General features: G+C 31.2%; 1 protein-coding gene across 1 annotated transcript in view; it reads right to left on the bottom strand.

The window, feature by feature from the left end:
- Nucleotides 1–15234, bottom strand: part of LOC127287659 (dipeptidase 1-like) — a 69483-nt gene that overhangs the window by 10063 nt on the left and 44186 nt on the right. The window contains exons 4-7 of the mRNA XM_051314718.1: nucleotides 10250–10530; nucleotides 10034–10190; nucleotides 4734–4866; nucleotides 1972–2122 (exon numbers count right to left, since the gene is read on the bottom strand). Of these exons, the coding sequence (XP_051170675.1) occupies nucleotides 1972–2122; nucleotides 4734–4866; nucleotides 10034–10190; nucleotides 10250–10530 (722 nt within the window). The remainder of the gene's footprint in view (nucleotides 1–1971; nucleotides 2123–4733; nucleotides 4867–10033; nucleotides 10191–10249; nucleotides 10531–15234) is intronic.

The raw sequence follows: 15234 nt of genomic DNA, 5'->3' as shown, positions 1-15234 counted from the left end.
TTACAATACATGACAGATAAAGACAGTTGGAGAAATAAAATTCTCAATATAAATTGGATCTTTCTTTTATTTTTTTTCTTATAAGTTTACCATGGTTATCGATGTAGAATATGGCTTATGACATAAACTTCAATTGATATGCGTATCGAGAATTTTATAGACTATACGGATTTATTTTTATTTACCTATCGATTTGCGGAGTTTTTATAGTTTGAAACTAATTTTTTTTGCTTCTTTCACTGAATTCGCTAAATTAAATCCAACAAAAATGAGTCGAGGTTTTTTTTTTTCCTCAATAGTACAATTGGTAAAAATTGGAAATGCAGAATTCTTGAAATACTTATCGCGTGTGAGGCAACAACCGCAAAAAAAAAATTCAATCTTTGGAAATCGCGCGAGTAGGACATTAGACTTTGGGAACACGTTCGAAAGCAATTTCGATATTGTCCTAATAAAAGCTTTGGGGCTGTAAGTTGGGTAACACGAGGAGCGAGTCCTGGGGGATTGACCCTGACTTTTATGACGTTTCTCTATCGGCACAGTTGCACATTACCTAAGGTATAGCAAAGCAGACACCGCAAAAACCACGTTGCATCAAAGTATAGGCATTGTAACATTGTGTGCCAAAGAACAAATCCCTCCCTTATTTACAACCGCGCAATGTCGGCGCCGAGGGACGCGTAAAGCAAATTCAAGCGAGGATTGAAAACCACAAGAAACTCACACGAGTTACATATACATATATATATACATATGCCTTGTATTGCCAACCTGCTGCAAACGACACTAGTGTTGGTGGATTTAATTTAGCGAATTCAGTGAAAGAAGCAAAAAAAAAACAAAAAAGAAAGCAAGGGAAAGAATTATTGTAATTGAGAGTATCAGTTTCTTTAGAAAAGAAATTTTAATTGCGAATCATCATAATTGTAGCAAAAAAAAAATTTTACATTCTTTCGAACTTAATTATCTATATTAGTTTATTTTAACTATACATATATCATCCTTTGTCTTTTATACTTTTCACCTCTAATTACTTTTTTTTCCCCCTTACTTTCCTACAGGTTTTTTCTATTTATCTTTCACCTTTAGCTCCATTTTTCCTCTCGTAAAAGGATTCCGTTTTTTTTCTTTTCGATAAAAAAAAAATCCCCTTCATTTTTATGCAATTTTTCTTAAGCTTCTGGTCACTAGTATATTCAGTAGAGTAAATCTTGTTCAAATAAAAAAAAAAAAAAAATTAGAATAGGTTAAATAACAAAACGATAACATTCGGACAAATGGATTTTTTAATAAAATTTTTATTTATTGTAATAATTAAAAAGCAAAAATGATTTCAAAGATAAAAATTTTCTAATTAAGTTTAGTTCTAATTAATTTCTGTATTATTTTGTTGTAGATTTCATATGATATACACATGGGGATGACACATGTTGCAAATATATTAAAAGGTAAGACATTATATATATATATATTTCTCAAACTTTAATAATAATTTATGACAAGTAATATTTAATGTGCCCACAAAGTAATAGCACTTTATTTCATAATGTTGACACGATTTTATACACAGTTTCTTTTGCAAATAAGGGGAGGGGTGAATAAGGCATTACACTTGGGAATTCTTTGAATTTTAACGACCCATCACATACAAAACAGGCATCGTAGAAGTGTTTGTTTGCGATTTAAATAAAAGTACTGACACTTTCTAGAAGGTTTAAACGTGTTAGATATTTATATGTTCGCTTTACATTTTTTTTGCGGGAAAATTGTTTCGAGGAAAGTAACTTTTATTAGTCATTGTCTCTTCAATATAATGTATTTTCTGAATCATTTATTGAAAAAAAAAAAAAAAAATATCGTAAAAAAGCAATAGTTTAAAAGATCCCTTTTAATAGATAATATGAAATCTACATTTTTATCAAATATAACATAAATTTTTGATATCTTAATTTCTAAAGGAAATCTACTCACCAGGAAGTGTCACAGGCATGCGTTAGGGTGAGGTAACGGGCTCCCAAACCATAAAATGTTCTTAACACTCCTAGAGAATTCCCGAGGGAATGACCACCCTCGACCCCGATCAAACTCGCTATTTTTCCCTCGCGATGAGTCTCGATCAGACCTGCACAAAAGAATAATAATTTAAAGCAATTATTTTATTTTTCTATATAAATATTTTTTGCTTTTTTTCTAGAATCTGTTTCTAAAACTGTGGTACATATCTTAATATCCTACCAAGGAAGATGTCATATTCTTCAAAATGTAAGTTTCTTTTTCATTTCATATTGTAATTTTCTCAATTGTCCCATATTTATAACTGTAGGGAAATAAAAAATAATCTAAATAGCAATTTTGTATGAAAAAAAAACTTATATTTGCACTTATGTAATACTCAAACGACTTTATATAGGCGAAATTGTTAGAAACTACAATAAGGAACTTGTTTTTCCTTTAATTTATTTTCGTAGTGTAGTATAAGAACTAGCGTTTTCACTTCAACAAGAGTTTACATGTACATGCGCTGAAATTGTTTGTTCTGTAACCGCTTTTATTACCTTCCTCTTTTCCAGCTTCTAGTTTCTCGCATCTTTTCTCCCTTGTTTTATTCCTTTTGTAACCCCATTTTCGCGCACTACTTTGCAAGTTGCGAGTTTATAGAAACAACTGATGGCTTATAGCATTATTTCTTCAACTATATATGCGAGATCGATAAAGCTATGACGATGTATCAAGCAAATAAATATTGAAAGTGAATTCAAAATCTATTAGTATTTAGGGTTTTATTATTATTAGAAAAAGAGTAGGAACTCTCTAAATCTGAATCAGTTATATTTTACTGATTAGCAGTAGAAATCTACTAATTGCTAATTTTATCTACTAATTTTACTAATTCAATTAGTAAAATATCAATTACTGATTGAATCAGTACTATAAATATATGACGGCGGCTACAAAATCTATTGATTTAATAGTTAATTTTAAAGGTTATGTTATATACAAATTACTGATTTACATAAGTTATTTTCTATTGCTTGCATATTCACTAATTATATTAGTAAAGAATCCCGCACCATTTACATGGGAATTTGGGGTCCGGTAAAATTTTCTGCAACTTTATAATTTTGTAGTTTTTGACCTCCTGAACAAAAAATGTAAATGGCAAAATTCAAAAAAATGGACAGATTTTTTAAAAATTGAGGTTTAAGTTTAAAAAATAGTGTTACAAGCGAAAAAAAATCAAAAATGAGTAAAACCAAAACAAGTAAACAAACTGTCTTAAAACTCGCTACTCGAGGGTTTTCGGGGTCGCTCATTACGAATTCGATGTTAATTTTTGGAAATTCAAAATGGCGGATCCAAAATGGCCGACGATTTTTTCAAATACATTGAATTCGGGGTCGCTAATTACGAATTCGATGATAGTTTTTCAAAATTCAAAATACCGGATGCAGACTGGCGAAAAAAGGTTTAAAAATTATTTTTTTAACGAGTTTTAAGAAAGTTTGTTTAGTTCTTTTGGTTTTAATCATTTTTGAATTTTTTTCGCATTTAACACTATTTTTTAAACTTAAACCTCAATTTTTAAAAAATCTGTCCATTTTTTGGAATTTTGCCATTTACATTTTTTTGCCATTTACATTTTTTGTTCAGGAGGTCAAAAACTACAAGAGTACAAAGTTGCAGAAAATTTCACCGGACCCCAAATTCTCATGTAAATGGTGCGGGGTTCTTTCAAAAAAATAACTGAAACTTCAGTTAAAATGAAAAGTACTGATTGAATTAGTAAAATTTCTACTAATTCAGATTTAAAGAGAATATTAAAAAATAAAACTAGAATTTTTAAATGTTGATATAGTATTTTCGTAGGCTTGCGTGTTTTCAATTAAAAATAATTCAATAAGTGCAGAAAAATGTCAACAAAGTAATTTATTTAAGTACCATTTGAAAAAAGTTAAAAGGAATTAATCATTTTCTATATATACAGTGTGATATAAAAACATTTTATATCAAATTTTTTCCCCCTGAAAAGCAACTTCTTTTCGAGTACAAATGTCGAGAAATATTTTTACCCTTTTTTTGTGAAGAATTTTATTTATTTAAAAAATGATAAATGAAGGTAAAAGTTAATTTATATTTTTGTTTTCTCCAAACATGTATTGTTATTCGATAGACGCGCGATAACAAAAAGTAAATTACAAATAATTATCTAGTTAGAATAGAAAATGAAGAGAATTTTGTATGTGTGTAGGAAATCAAGAGTCAGAAGAGGAAATATTTGTTAGAATTGGAAGATTTAGGATAGAGCTATGTTTAACAAATGGGCAACTGCAGCTGCCTATTGTTCTCTTCGGCTTTCGCAGAAATGCTTGCCGCCTCGACTATAAATTTGCGCGACTGGAAAAGTCGTGCATAAATTTATACGTTGCTTTTCCTTTACAACGACTTTTCTTTTTAATATTTCATAAGACTTTAAAATAAAAGAAGATTTATTAAAATATACACATTTCGAGATAATTCTACTTTTAATAATTCAAAAAAGGATTATTGTAATTTATTTATATAGCAAAAAAAAAAAGAAAGCGTGTTTTTAAAGGATTTTTTTTTAACACCTTTTAAGTATTTTAATTTATAATTTAAAGAGTGTACTCTATGTATAATGTAGCTTTATTAGCTTGGAAAATGAAATTTTTTTTTGATATAGGTAATTAAAAATTTTTTTTTCATACTCTTACCTTTGACGCTAGTAACCAAAGTTAAATGTTGAGCATTCATTTCTGCTAGTCGCCGAATTACGTCGATTTGTTCCAAAGAAAGTTGAACTGCATTAAGTTGTGCCGCCCCACAAGGAACATAAGCCGACCAAAACTAAAAATTTGATAACGTTCTTTATTTTAATGGTGGATCTTTGTAACTAGGTTGCATTAGTTTCTAAAACTTTTATCAAAATCTCCCAATCAGAATTTATAATGATTTTAAGTTTGAAATCTCACTTTTCTTTTTAAAGTTTGAAAAATTCCTGATAAAAATATCAAAATTTGTTTTGATATTCTTTTTTTTTATTAGGATATTGAAATTTTAGAATTTTGCATAGTACGGGAATATTGCAAGTGATTAGCATAATATCGCTGGCGAGAAAGGAGCACGTGAGGGATGGGGGGGAAAGGGGGGTTGCCAATCATGTTAGGCTGAAGCCAAAATTCAATATTTACGCTAGCGCAGAAACTCGAAGTAATTAGACCGCGTGGTTAATTGGTAGCACGGTCTTCAAAGCCACCGTGAATACACATACGGCCAATAATACTGTACATCAAGCTTTACACAGGTGCTCCTGAATCATTGTTAGGATAAGTCATTTTAGTTTGCTTCGATAATACATTTTGGTACTTTAGTATATACAAACAAATTTTCGTAACACCATTATAGTTAATGCTTTTTCAAAGAACAATTATTTCGATCCAATTAGAATTTGTTTGATGTTGTGTTGTTTTTTTTTGATATCATCTTCTCTTCATTAAATTTTTGCTTTAAACATAGTAAGACACAGATTTTTGCATTAGTTTCATTCGTTCTATGCAAATCCACCAGTTGCTGTTGGATTATTCAACACGTGTTTATATCAAGTGGTATGAAGACTCATGCCTCTTTTTTTTCAAATATATTTCTATTTCTATTTCTAATTTTTGAGAAATTTAGAATTCGTTGTGAAATTTTTAAATTTATTTTGTCTTTGAAAATTGTTAAATTTATTAACTTTATAAAATGGTATTAAAAAAATTTTTAATTTTAATTTAAAATATATTTCATACTCTGCTATTTTAGTTTCTCGGGTTTCTTCATAAAATCAATTTTTAAAACTCCTATTTGCTGTGAAATAACTAACGAACCAACTGACCAATGTGAAGTCGTTTTTTTACTTTTTTTTTGCTTTCATCCAAAAGGTAGAAAAGCGTTAGTCGTTAAGTGTTACCTCGCTCGCGCGGAGAAGCCCAGTCTGACCTGCAATTTAATTTAATTTCCGAATGCTCAATGCAATTCAATTTCACACGAAACTAATTGCCACAAAGATATAGGTTGAGCAATATCAATAGATAATAATGAAAATACAAAATTGAATTTTCCACAAAAAAAAGTAGTACATTTTCTTTTTCTCGCTTTAAGATTACAAATTCGATATAATTGAATTGCAATTGAGAATTAAATGAAGGGTGTCTCCATTTTCAAGTTTACGACGTTAAACGCGCGATAGGAATTTCAAATCGATCCCTCTCGCGCTTGCTGTGCGTTTCTGTCACATCAAGTCCTCCTCCTTTGTTTCTTTAAATTTCATTTGCATTTTAGTGGTCGTTTGTTTTCGGTTTTTCTTACTTTTATTTTATCTTGCCAGAGTATAAATTTCACTTATTCCATGATGGTAAATCGAATTAAAAATTCTTTTGATTTTTAAATATAGTAAATTATATAAAACTGTATATAGAAGAAGGAAAAAAAAAATTTTCCTTCTTTTGACAATAAATTTTCACGAGCGTTAAAATTTTTACGTTTGCATGAACATTAAAAATCTGCATACAAATTCACATTCAACTTTGATGTTTACCTCATTTGCACGTTTTATAAATATTTAAAATACAACATTTTTTTTTTATCAAAAGGTGAGCAAAAGAAATAGAGACGCATTGTGTCAGTTAAATGTTATAGCTATACGCTAAGTTTAATTCACTGTTAGAGCCATTATTTTTTATCTCCAAAAGTAAACTGATATCCGCCCAGGGGAAAAATTTCACTGCCACTGTCACTCAGTGACTTTTATTACCCATCACACTGCGTCAACTTTTTTTTTCTCATATAAATATATATATATTTTTTTTTTGCAAAAAATTCATGATGCGTTGAAAAACATTATCCGTTTTCAAAAGTATCGTCTCTTGTAACGATGTAACGTAACAATTTAGTTTTGAACAAAAGTAGATAAAAAAGGAAAAAACAGATTTAATGGGTTTTTATATATCTTTTAAAAAGAAACTTTTCAACCAGAATCAAGAGTCATTTAGAGAAAAATATAGAGGATTAACTTTAAAGAATGAAAAGTGAAAACTCTAGTTAAAAAGAAAAAAATAGCAATTTTATTATTTTATTATTTTTGTTTTTCTTATGTTTTCTTTCTGCGAAACAACTTTAACAGTAAATTCCATTTTTTTCATATGGAAAAAATTTATCATGGAATAGAAAAAAAAAGTTTAAAAGACTAAAAGAGATTTTAATATTTTTAAGAGATAAATTATATTAAAATAATAATTGAAAGTGATTTTATAAAATTAAATTATTATTCATTGAAATTGCTTAGCATAACAGAAAATTGTACTGTATTTTCGATTGCCACTATACTTGAGCTTCCATAGAATTTTTATATCACATATAACTGTAGTAGGAGCTTGGTTCGTGAATTCGTAACGAATCATTGAGTTCTCTATATGAATGGCATTTTTCTGCAGACATAAACGAGAATCCTATGCATCTGTGAGTAGTTGGCGCACTATTTTCGTAATGCGCTTATATAAAATTCACATACATTTATACTATATAGATATGATTTTCTCTATATGTATTGTGAAAAATGCATTTAAACATCAAACCGTGAAAAACAGTTTTGTCCGTTCCACATCATGAGTCGATTTTATTACAAATCCTACTCTACGCCAGTAAAACCGTATCAGAATCAACGAAATAAGCTGGCGCGAATACATCGAAGCTTTCTGTTTTCAACATTTAATGTTTTCATTTATATTAAACGATACACGAGGATTCAAATCCTGCGTGTGACAATTCATCAATCGTCAAAATAGACTATCATGTATTTGAAAAAAAAAAATCTTTATTTATTTTTATTAAACAAGTAGATCATATATTATTTTATATTAAATTCTATACAATTTAAATAAAATAAAATTCAACTATTGTTGCGCAAACGTTTTCATGTGACATATTTTGTCTCGTTGAAGATATATCTTGACAGTTTTTCATGAATAGATGGAAACTCTATATACAATGTATATATAAAGATCTTGTTTCTGAAAATCTAGACATTTTTTTTTTTAAATGAAAAGAGGATAAAGAAATAGTAAATTTGAAAGCAGAAACCGAGTTTGAAATTGGTTAGACGTTTCATTTTTGTATCTATTTCGCTTGTGGATTGTTTTTGTAAAAGATGATAAAAATGAGATGAAGTGTGAAAATTCGCTTTGGGCTAATTTTTTAGGGAACTGGTCGATTCTTTAATTTTCCTTTCTTCTAAATTAAATGGATCATTTGAAAAAATGTCTCGGATTGTTTATATTATTTCGTAACTCATGTGGAATTTAAAGAGTTTGAAATGTGTACTGAATTTTATGATTTAGCTACTCTTTCCAGACATGCGGGCGTCATGGAGATTTTTATTTTAATCGATAACTTGATGCAGCATAGTTTTCACACACGTTTTTAGTATGTATATACGAGGGAATGTAATAAAAGCGCAGGTTCTAAAATAAACGTTTGCGGTATTACATAGAGATGAACAGTTAGAATTATTATTTATGCTATATACAGTCGAAATTGTGCCTTTTGTTTCCGTTTCGTGTGCGGCCTTAAGGGAACGCTAAACTTGCGCATAGGAATCTTCTCTTTGCTGCAATCAGTTAAGCTCTTTGTTGATAAGCGTGTTTAGGTGACCAATGTAAATCCACAGAGATTATTCAGAAATGTTGATATTAATGGCTCTCGTGGGTGGTATGACATAGGCAAGCCAATTTTCGATCTGGATCAATGACGATATGACCATAATCAGCAGAGTTCTCAGTAGAGCCATTCACTTAGGCATTGAGTGGTCCCAACTAGTCACTGCTATAATAAGCAATATATATAGTTACTTGAGTGAGAGAATTAGACGTCTCTGATTCTCGGTTTAATCTCGAGTTCAGAAAGCAGGAGTGTAAGTACATGTGTACCCTGTGACACGTTCGTTCAAGAACCAAGCACGTAAAGGGTCATACTCTAACACTCCATTTACCACTGGATAATCTCGACACAGAATCGCCTTCCAGAATGCTATTGATAATTGCCTTTTGAGCAATAAATGTCAAATTGATAAGCTTAATTTTTATTTTTTTGTTGACATTTTTGCATTCGAGTGTAAAGATGATGAATTTTGTGTGTATAAAGTTCAATTTTCACGATTATCGATTTGATGCCAAGTGCACGTGAAGCCGAAGCACATCCTTCAATGGCTCCATTCAGATATCGTGTAAGTAAATCATATTGAAAGGAATCAATTCAAAATCTTGGAGATTATATTACGTACAGTTGAATGAGTTCTATATATATAGAGAGGAATTTCAAACTAGCAATGTTCGATGTCGACGTCATCCACGTGACTATGAAAACCATTAGGGATACTCTCTCTCTCTCTCACTCGCTTTAGAGATTAGGCTAAAGTCCATGTCATTATGTATTCTGTGTGTGGTATAAGGTTCATATCTGGAACTTAGTGGATACTTGGACAAGTCGCTTTGGGACCGTTTCCAACTATTTAGACTTTGAAATAGACCAATTCAAGATTTTGACAGTCGAATGTTACCGAACAGCAATAACAGAAACTTTAGGTGAACTAGTTCCATATCATTGGTTATATAACTTGAAAGAAGAATCAAATTTTAAAACTCTTAATCAATTAAGACAAGTCGGACAATTAGTGTTGTATGTGTATTTTATACTATGTTCTATATTTGTAACTTGAAATTTATCTTTAAAGGAGTGTCCACAAACAAGTCCCGAGGCTGTCAAATACTATCTACTATCGTCTCTTTGAAGAGTATTGTACATTGCACATTATCCTTTGTGATGCTGCAGGCTTTGATCAGTACCCTGTTAGAATTCTCGGATCGACTTTTGTGGAAAATAGGGCTCGGTCTATTACAAAATTGACAGGGTTATAAGTGTAAAAATTTTTGATATGTGACAGAGGCAATATTGGAAAATTTTGATTTTTGACATTACATACCTGCGCTCCAACTAATCCAGCTCGTAACCTTGGTATATCAGTGTGACTCCAGTCTGATCTGGCCCAAGGATCAACTCTCCCTAAGTCGCTGCTCAAATTTACCTCACCCAATTGATTATGAACGAACTTTCTGACATTCCAGGGCAAATCATTGTGCCTAAAAATTATTATCAGATTATTCCATTGTTTCTAGAAAAAAATAAGAAAAATATGTACCCGTCGATCAGAGGCACTTCAGTAAGAATCCTCCTAATCACATCCAATCGTTGTTGATGCGTGACAGGGGAGGATTGTAGTAACAATGGTAGACAGAGGCCTCCGAGTAGCAAGGCTGCCACCAAAAGCAAGATAGGTGCTAGAACTCGACATTTCCGCCGAGGACTCTCATCTCTGCGTTCCTTGCTACTTCCGCTACTAGGAGATTCCTCGCATGTTGGTGGAAGCCGCACAGTACCATTGCACGGCGCCACATCCGGCAGTTCTGTTAGGCACGTTGTCTGTAAAAACCAAAAAAATTTTAATTTAAATTTTCTTTTTTATAAATATTTGAAAAAAGCATTTTTTTTTTGAAAAGAAACAGGGTTTTTTTTTTGGAGTAACATAACATGTAAGCAGAGCACGAAGTCCCAGCAATTCGCCAACTTTTTCAATCGAGTGCCCCTGAATCTTTTAAGCGTCCCCCCTCACCCCCTCACCCCCCTTCTTACTTAGTCGCAATGGGAAGAGAAGACCTACGGCTTTTCAGGTTTAGGTGGATGATCACGTAATCTCGAGAGACACCGTGAAGTGCATAATAACCGTATTAAACTATCACCATATAATGTCACTTTCCCGATGTATAAACTTTTAAACTTTCTTTATTTCTTTTTCTCCTTTTTCATCTAAGTTTTTTTAATTAAAAAAAATTTTAAAAAATTTTTTTTAAAATCATTGTTTATAATTGTGCAAATTAGAGAAGGAATTACTTGTTTTGTTTTCTTTTTTGAATTATAACTTTTTTTTTTTCCTGTTTATTTCTCTTGTTTCTCTTCGTATATCTTTTGTTCAAATATATGTTTTTCATAGCCTCGAGGTAGAACATGTATTGTAAATGAACGCTTGGTTTTCCTCGAACACGAAACAATGTTTACGAAACATTGTCATATAGTGAGTTTTAGCCGCAAAATTGATTTTAAAAAAATAAACTAACAATTTTTTTTATTCTTTTGTAAATTGTGTTTAAAAATTGCATTTATATAAAACAATTATTAATTGTTTAAATATAAATTATTTTATTTACTTACTTAAAACTAAGGAATTTTTATAAAATTAAAATTTTGTATATATTATTAAATCGAGAGAAATAATATATGGATTTTTTTTTTACATTTTTCTATTCTTTCTGCTCGCTTTCCAACCTACGACTATTGTAATTAAGGAATGGTCGTTAGGTGAGTCGTATTACTGTTTTTAATTAAAAATTCTTTAACCAATTTCCACTAGCATATGGTGGCTTTTGAGAGACTTTCTAGAGAATAAATTTCTTAACACTATAAAGAGATACTCAAGTGTTTTTTTTTCAGAAAAAAAACTTATTATTGTCAAATTTAGAAATGAAATTTTTTACAGCTTTCTATATTACAAATATGTAGCACCGTTCGACACACTTTTTGACTCACAAAAAAATTTAACATTTTCGGAAATTAGGACCCAAATCTAATATGGCGTATCTAATATGGCCGATAGAAGTCCATGTTGGATATGCCATTTTGAATTTTTGAAATCTGACATCAGATTCGTAATCTGCGACCCAAAAAACCCCCAGATACACTATTGCACATTAATTTTTAAAAAATTTCGTAAAATAATGTCCCCCTACCAAAAAAAAAATTCAAGGGGTAGTTCCCCCCCATAAATCAGCTTTTGGGGAAAAACAAAACATACGTGTCAAATTGTTTTCAAAAAACTACAAAACTGCCAAGTTTCAGAAAAATCGGCTTATGGCACTTCCCTAGTGTTACTTGTCAGCAACTTAGAAAACCTGTAGATACCAAATTTCATAATAATCTGACAATTTTTTAAAAATAATTCCCTAATATTGAATCAGACATATCGAATTTCGGAAATCTGACATCAGATTCGTAATCAGCGACCCAAAAAACCCCTAGATACCAAGTTTGAAGTAAATCTTAAAATTTTTTCAAAATTCGTCCGCCATATTGGATCCGCCATTTTGGATTTTGAAAATCTAACTTCAGATTCGTAATCAGCGACACAAAAAACCCCCATATACCAAGTTTAAAGTTAATACATCAATTTTTAAAAAAATCGCCTACTTCTCAAAATCCGACATGTTTTTTGAGGTTAGAAAAAAATCCTGACGTGATGGAGCAAAACGGACATCGGATTCGTGTTCAGCGCGTCAAAATACATAGGGTTAGGGTATTACGGTCAAAAGTACATGACACTTTTTTTTTGTGGGGCTGTGTTATTAATCTGATGTCAGATTTTCAAAATTCAAAATGGCGGATCCAATATGGCGGTCCCATAGATACCAAGGTTTAAAAAAAAATTTAATAACTTTTTAAAATTTTGACTGCCATATTGATTCCGCCATTTTGAATTTTGAAAATCTGACATCAGATTAATAATCAGCGACCCCGAAAACCCTAAGATACCAAGTTTTATAAAATATTAATAATTTTTAAAAGATATATTGTCACTTTTTATTTAGGGTCTGTTTTCACCCCTAAAAACCACAAATGACTTGATGTAGCAAAACGGTCAGACACGGGTATTTTTTTTTGGGTCCTAGTTTTCAAAAATGTTGGATTTTTTTGTGGGTCAAAAAAAAGTTGAATTTTGTCGGACGGTGTAGTACAGCACTGATAGTAATTTTAATTTTTCTTTTTGCAGATTCTATCCTTGGCTTGTGGTGGTGTCACATACTTCAAAAACAAGGGCAAAAATAAAAAAGGATTTCTTATCTTTCAAGGACATAGAATTCTTCATATTCAGACTTTTTAGAACTCGGTCTATTTTGACGGTTATTTTTCAAATTTTCTAAATGGAAATTTAACTTGAAAGTAGGGATCTCCGAGAGCTATTTAGTTTGAAAGAATCTCCTCGATGCTGAAAATTCGTTATTAAGGTAAATAGTTTAATTTATTATAATTTATTTATAATCAATAAAAAAACGTATAAAAATTTTCTTAATACAAAAAAAATTAGATTGAGAGGTATAGATATTTGAAGTGAAAGATTAAGTTTTAAAATCAAGTTTTTAAAAAAAAAATATAAAATAGATTATAATAACACCTGATTATCGGATAAACGTCTTAATCCTCGTCTATAGTCGACGTGAAAATAGTGTTGGAAAAAAAGCATCAGCTTAATATATAAAAAATGCCGTCAATTTGTTCAGGTACTAAAGAGATCTTCACTTTGATGCTGGCGCAAGGGTTTCTCTTTTACGCCTTTGACCGTTTAAAAAGCGTTTTAAATCAATAGACGGTGTTTTCTTCGCGACGTCTGTTCTTAAAGTTGTCTCGAATTGCACAATGCTTTTTCCGAGTATCAGCTTTCGAAGTATTTAGTTCGCGAGATGAGTACAAAAAAAAAAAGCAAAAAATTCCCCTCTTGTTATTTATATAAAATAAAAATCGATAGTAAATTATATATTTTTTGAGTATATTTTTCATATAATAATATAATTTTTTTTATTTACAGGATTTTTACAAGTACCAACAGGGGGTAATTTAATTCGCATCGACTGCAGAAACTAAGGTTAGTGTTATATTTTGTTTTTCGTAACTAATAATTTGATAATAAATTGAAAAAAATATTTCTAATTAGAAAATTTAAAAATCGAAAGAAAGATGGCATATTATTTAAGCGCGATACGTGATGAGTAATTGCTATCACGATTCGAGGGAGCAATATTTCCTAAGATATTCCTCCTTTTCTCGAGATTTTCGTCCTTAGAGACAAAACAAACAAGGACTACTAATTTCTCATACTTGTGAAGCGTTAACCTCAGTAAACTCAACAAGAGAGAAGGAGGAGGAGGAGGAAATGCGAGGGAGTGATGAAGGGTTGCGCAGGGGGATGCAGAGGTTGCAGAGATTGCATCCCACCATTTCTCTCTCCTCTTTTCTCTCTATAGACGAAAAGGATGTTCGAGCCTACTAACTCCTTACACACACTCTCTCTCTCTCTTTCTCTTTCAAAGCAATTGTATTGTAGAACTGCGGCTTTTGAATTTACGTCGAGGAGAAATTTATACGAAAACTTGACAATGCTTGCTTGGATGAACATTTCCATCGCTGTTATTCCTCCCCTCTCTCTCTCTTCTCCTCCCCTCTCTCTCTATGTGTTTCAAATTGTGCACTTTATAGAGGACCAGGTTTGGTTGAATTGTTGGAAACAGTTAAGCTGGACAAACTCTGAGCAATGTAAATCACTGCGATCGTTGAGCCTCAACGTTTCAACGATACTGGAAATCTCAATTCTCTGACGCATCTAGAATGCACTCCTCCTTCTATCTGCATCTCTGTTGGAAACCTTGGGTCATTGACATAGTCCCGCTTATCGGGTTACTAGTTTACCGCAAACTTCATGGCGGACACCCAAGTAAACTCTGTTGAGGGTCTGTGATGGGTTTCGAACCCGTCATTTACAACACGTTAACCCACAACTCGTCCTTGATTCCCCTCCCTCTCTCTCTCTGTTTGGCAAGTTGCATAATCGCTATACTTGAGATGGAACGTAAATGAATCATTTACTCCCTGAAATTACTTAGGAGATCAAGTACAAATTGCCTCGGCAAAACTCAAATTCCCTGTGAGCTAAGGTGACATCTATTAAGAAATTTCAACTTTGATCCGAGTTATATTACCTTTCAAAACGAGACGAATTTTCTTCGGTTTACAAACTTTCGAAACTAGAAATGTCAAAGTTTCTTTGAATGCTTTAAATACTCTCTTTCTCTTATATATATATTTCAAAAGAACTTTCTCTTAATCGCTTTCAAATTGCCTTCAATTCTTTTCATTAAGTGGATGAAAATTACAAAAATTGATTTCCCCAAAAAAAAAAAGAATTCATTTTTGTTGACAACTCATTTTAAATTCGAGTACTCTAATTTTTTTTTTCTATATACTGACAATTTGATGCATATAATTTTGAATTCGAAAATATTTTTTTCCTCAAACTTTATGTAT

This window comes from Leptopilina boulardi, unplaced genomic scaffold, assembly GCF_019393585.1.
Source record: "Leptopilina boulardi isolate dan_hultmark-lab unplaced genomic scaffold, ZJU_Lbou_2.1 LbouV2_123, whole genome shotgun sequence".
NCBI classification, from domain to species: domain Eukaryota; kingdom Metazoa; phylum Arthropoda; class Insecta; order Hymenoptera; family Figitidae; genus Leptopilina; species Leptopilina boulardi.
This window is presented reverse-complemented; position numbering and strand designations above follow the sequence as displayed.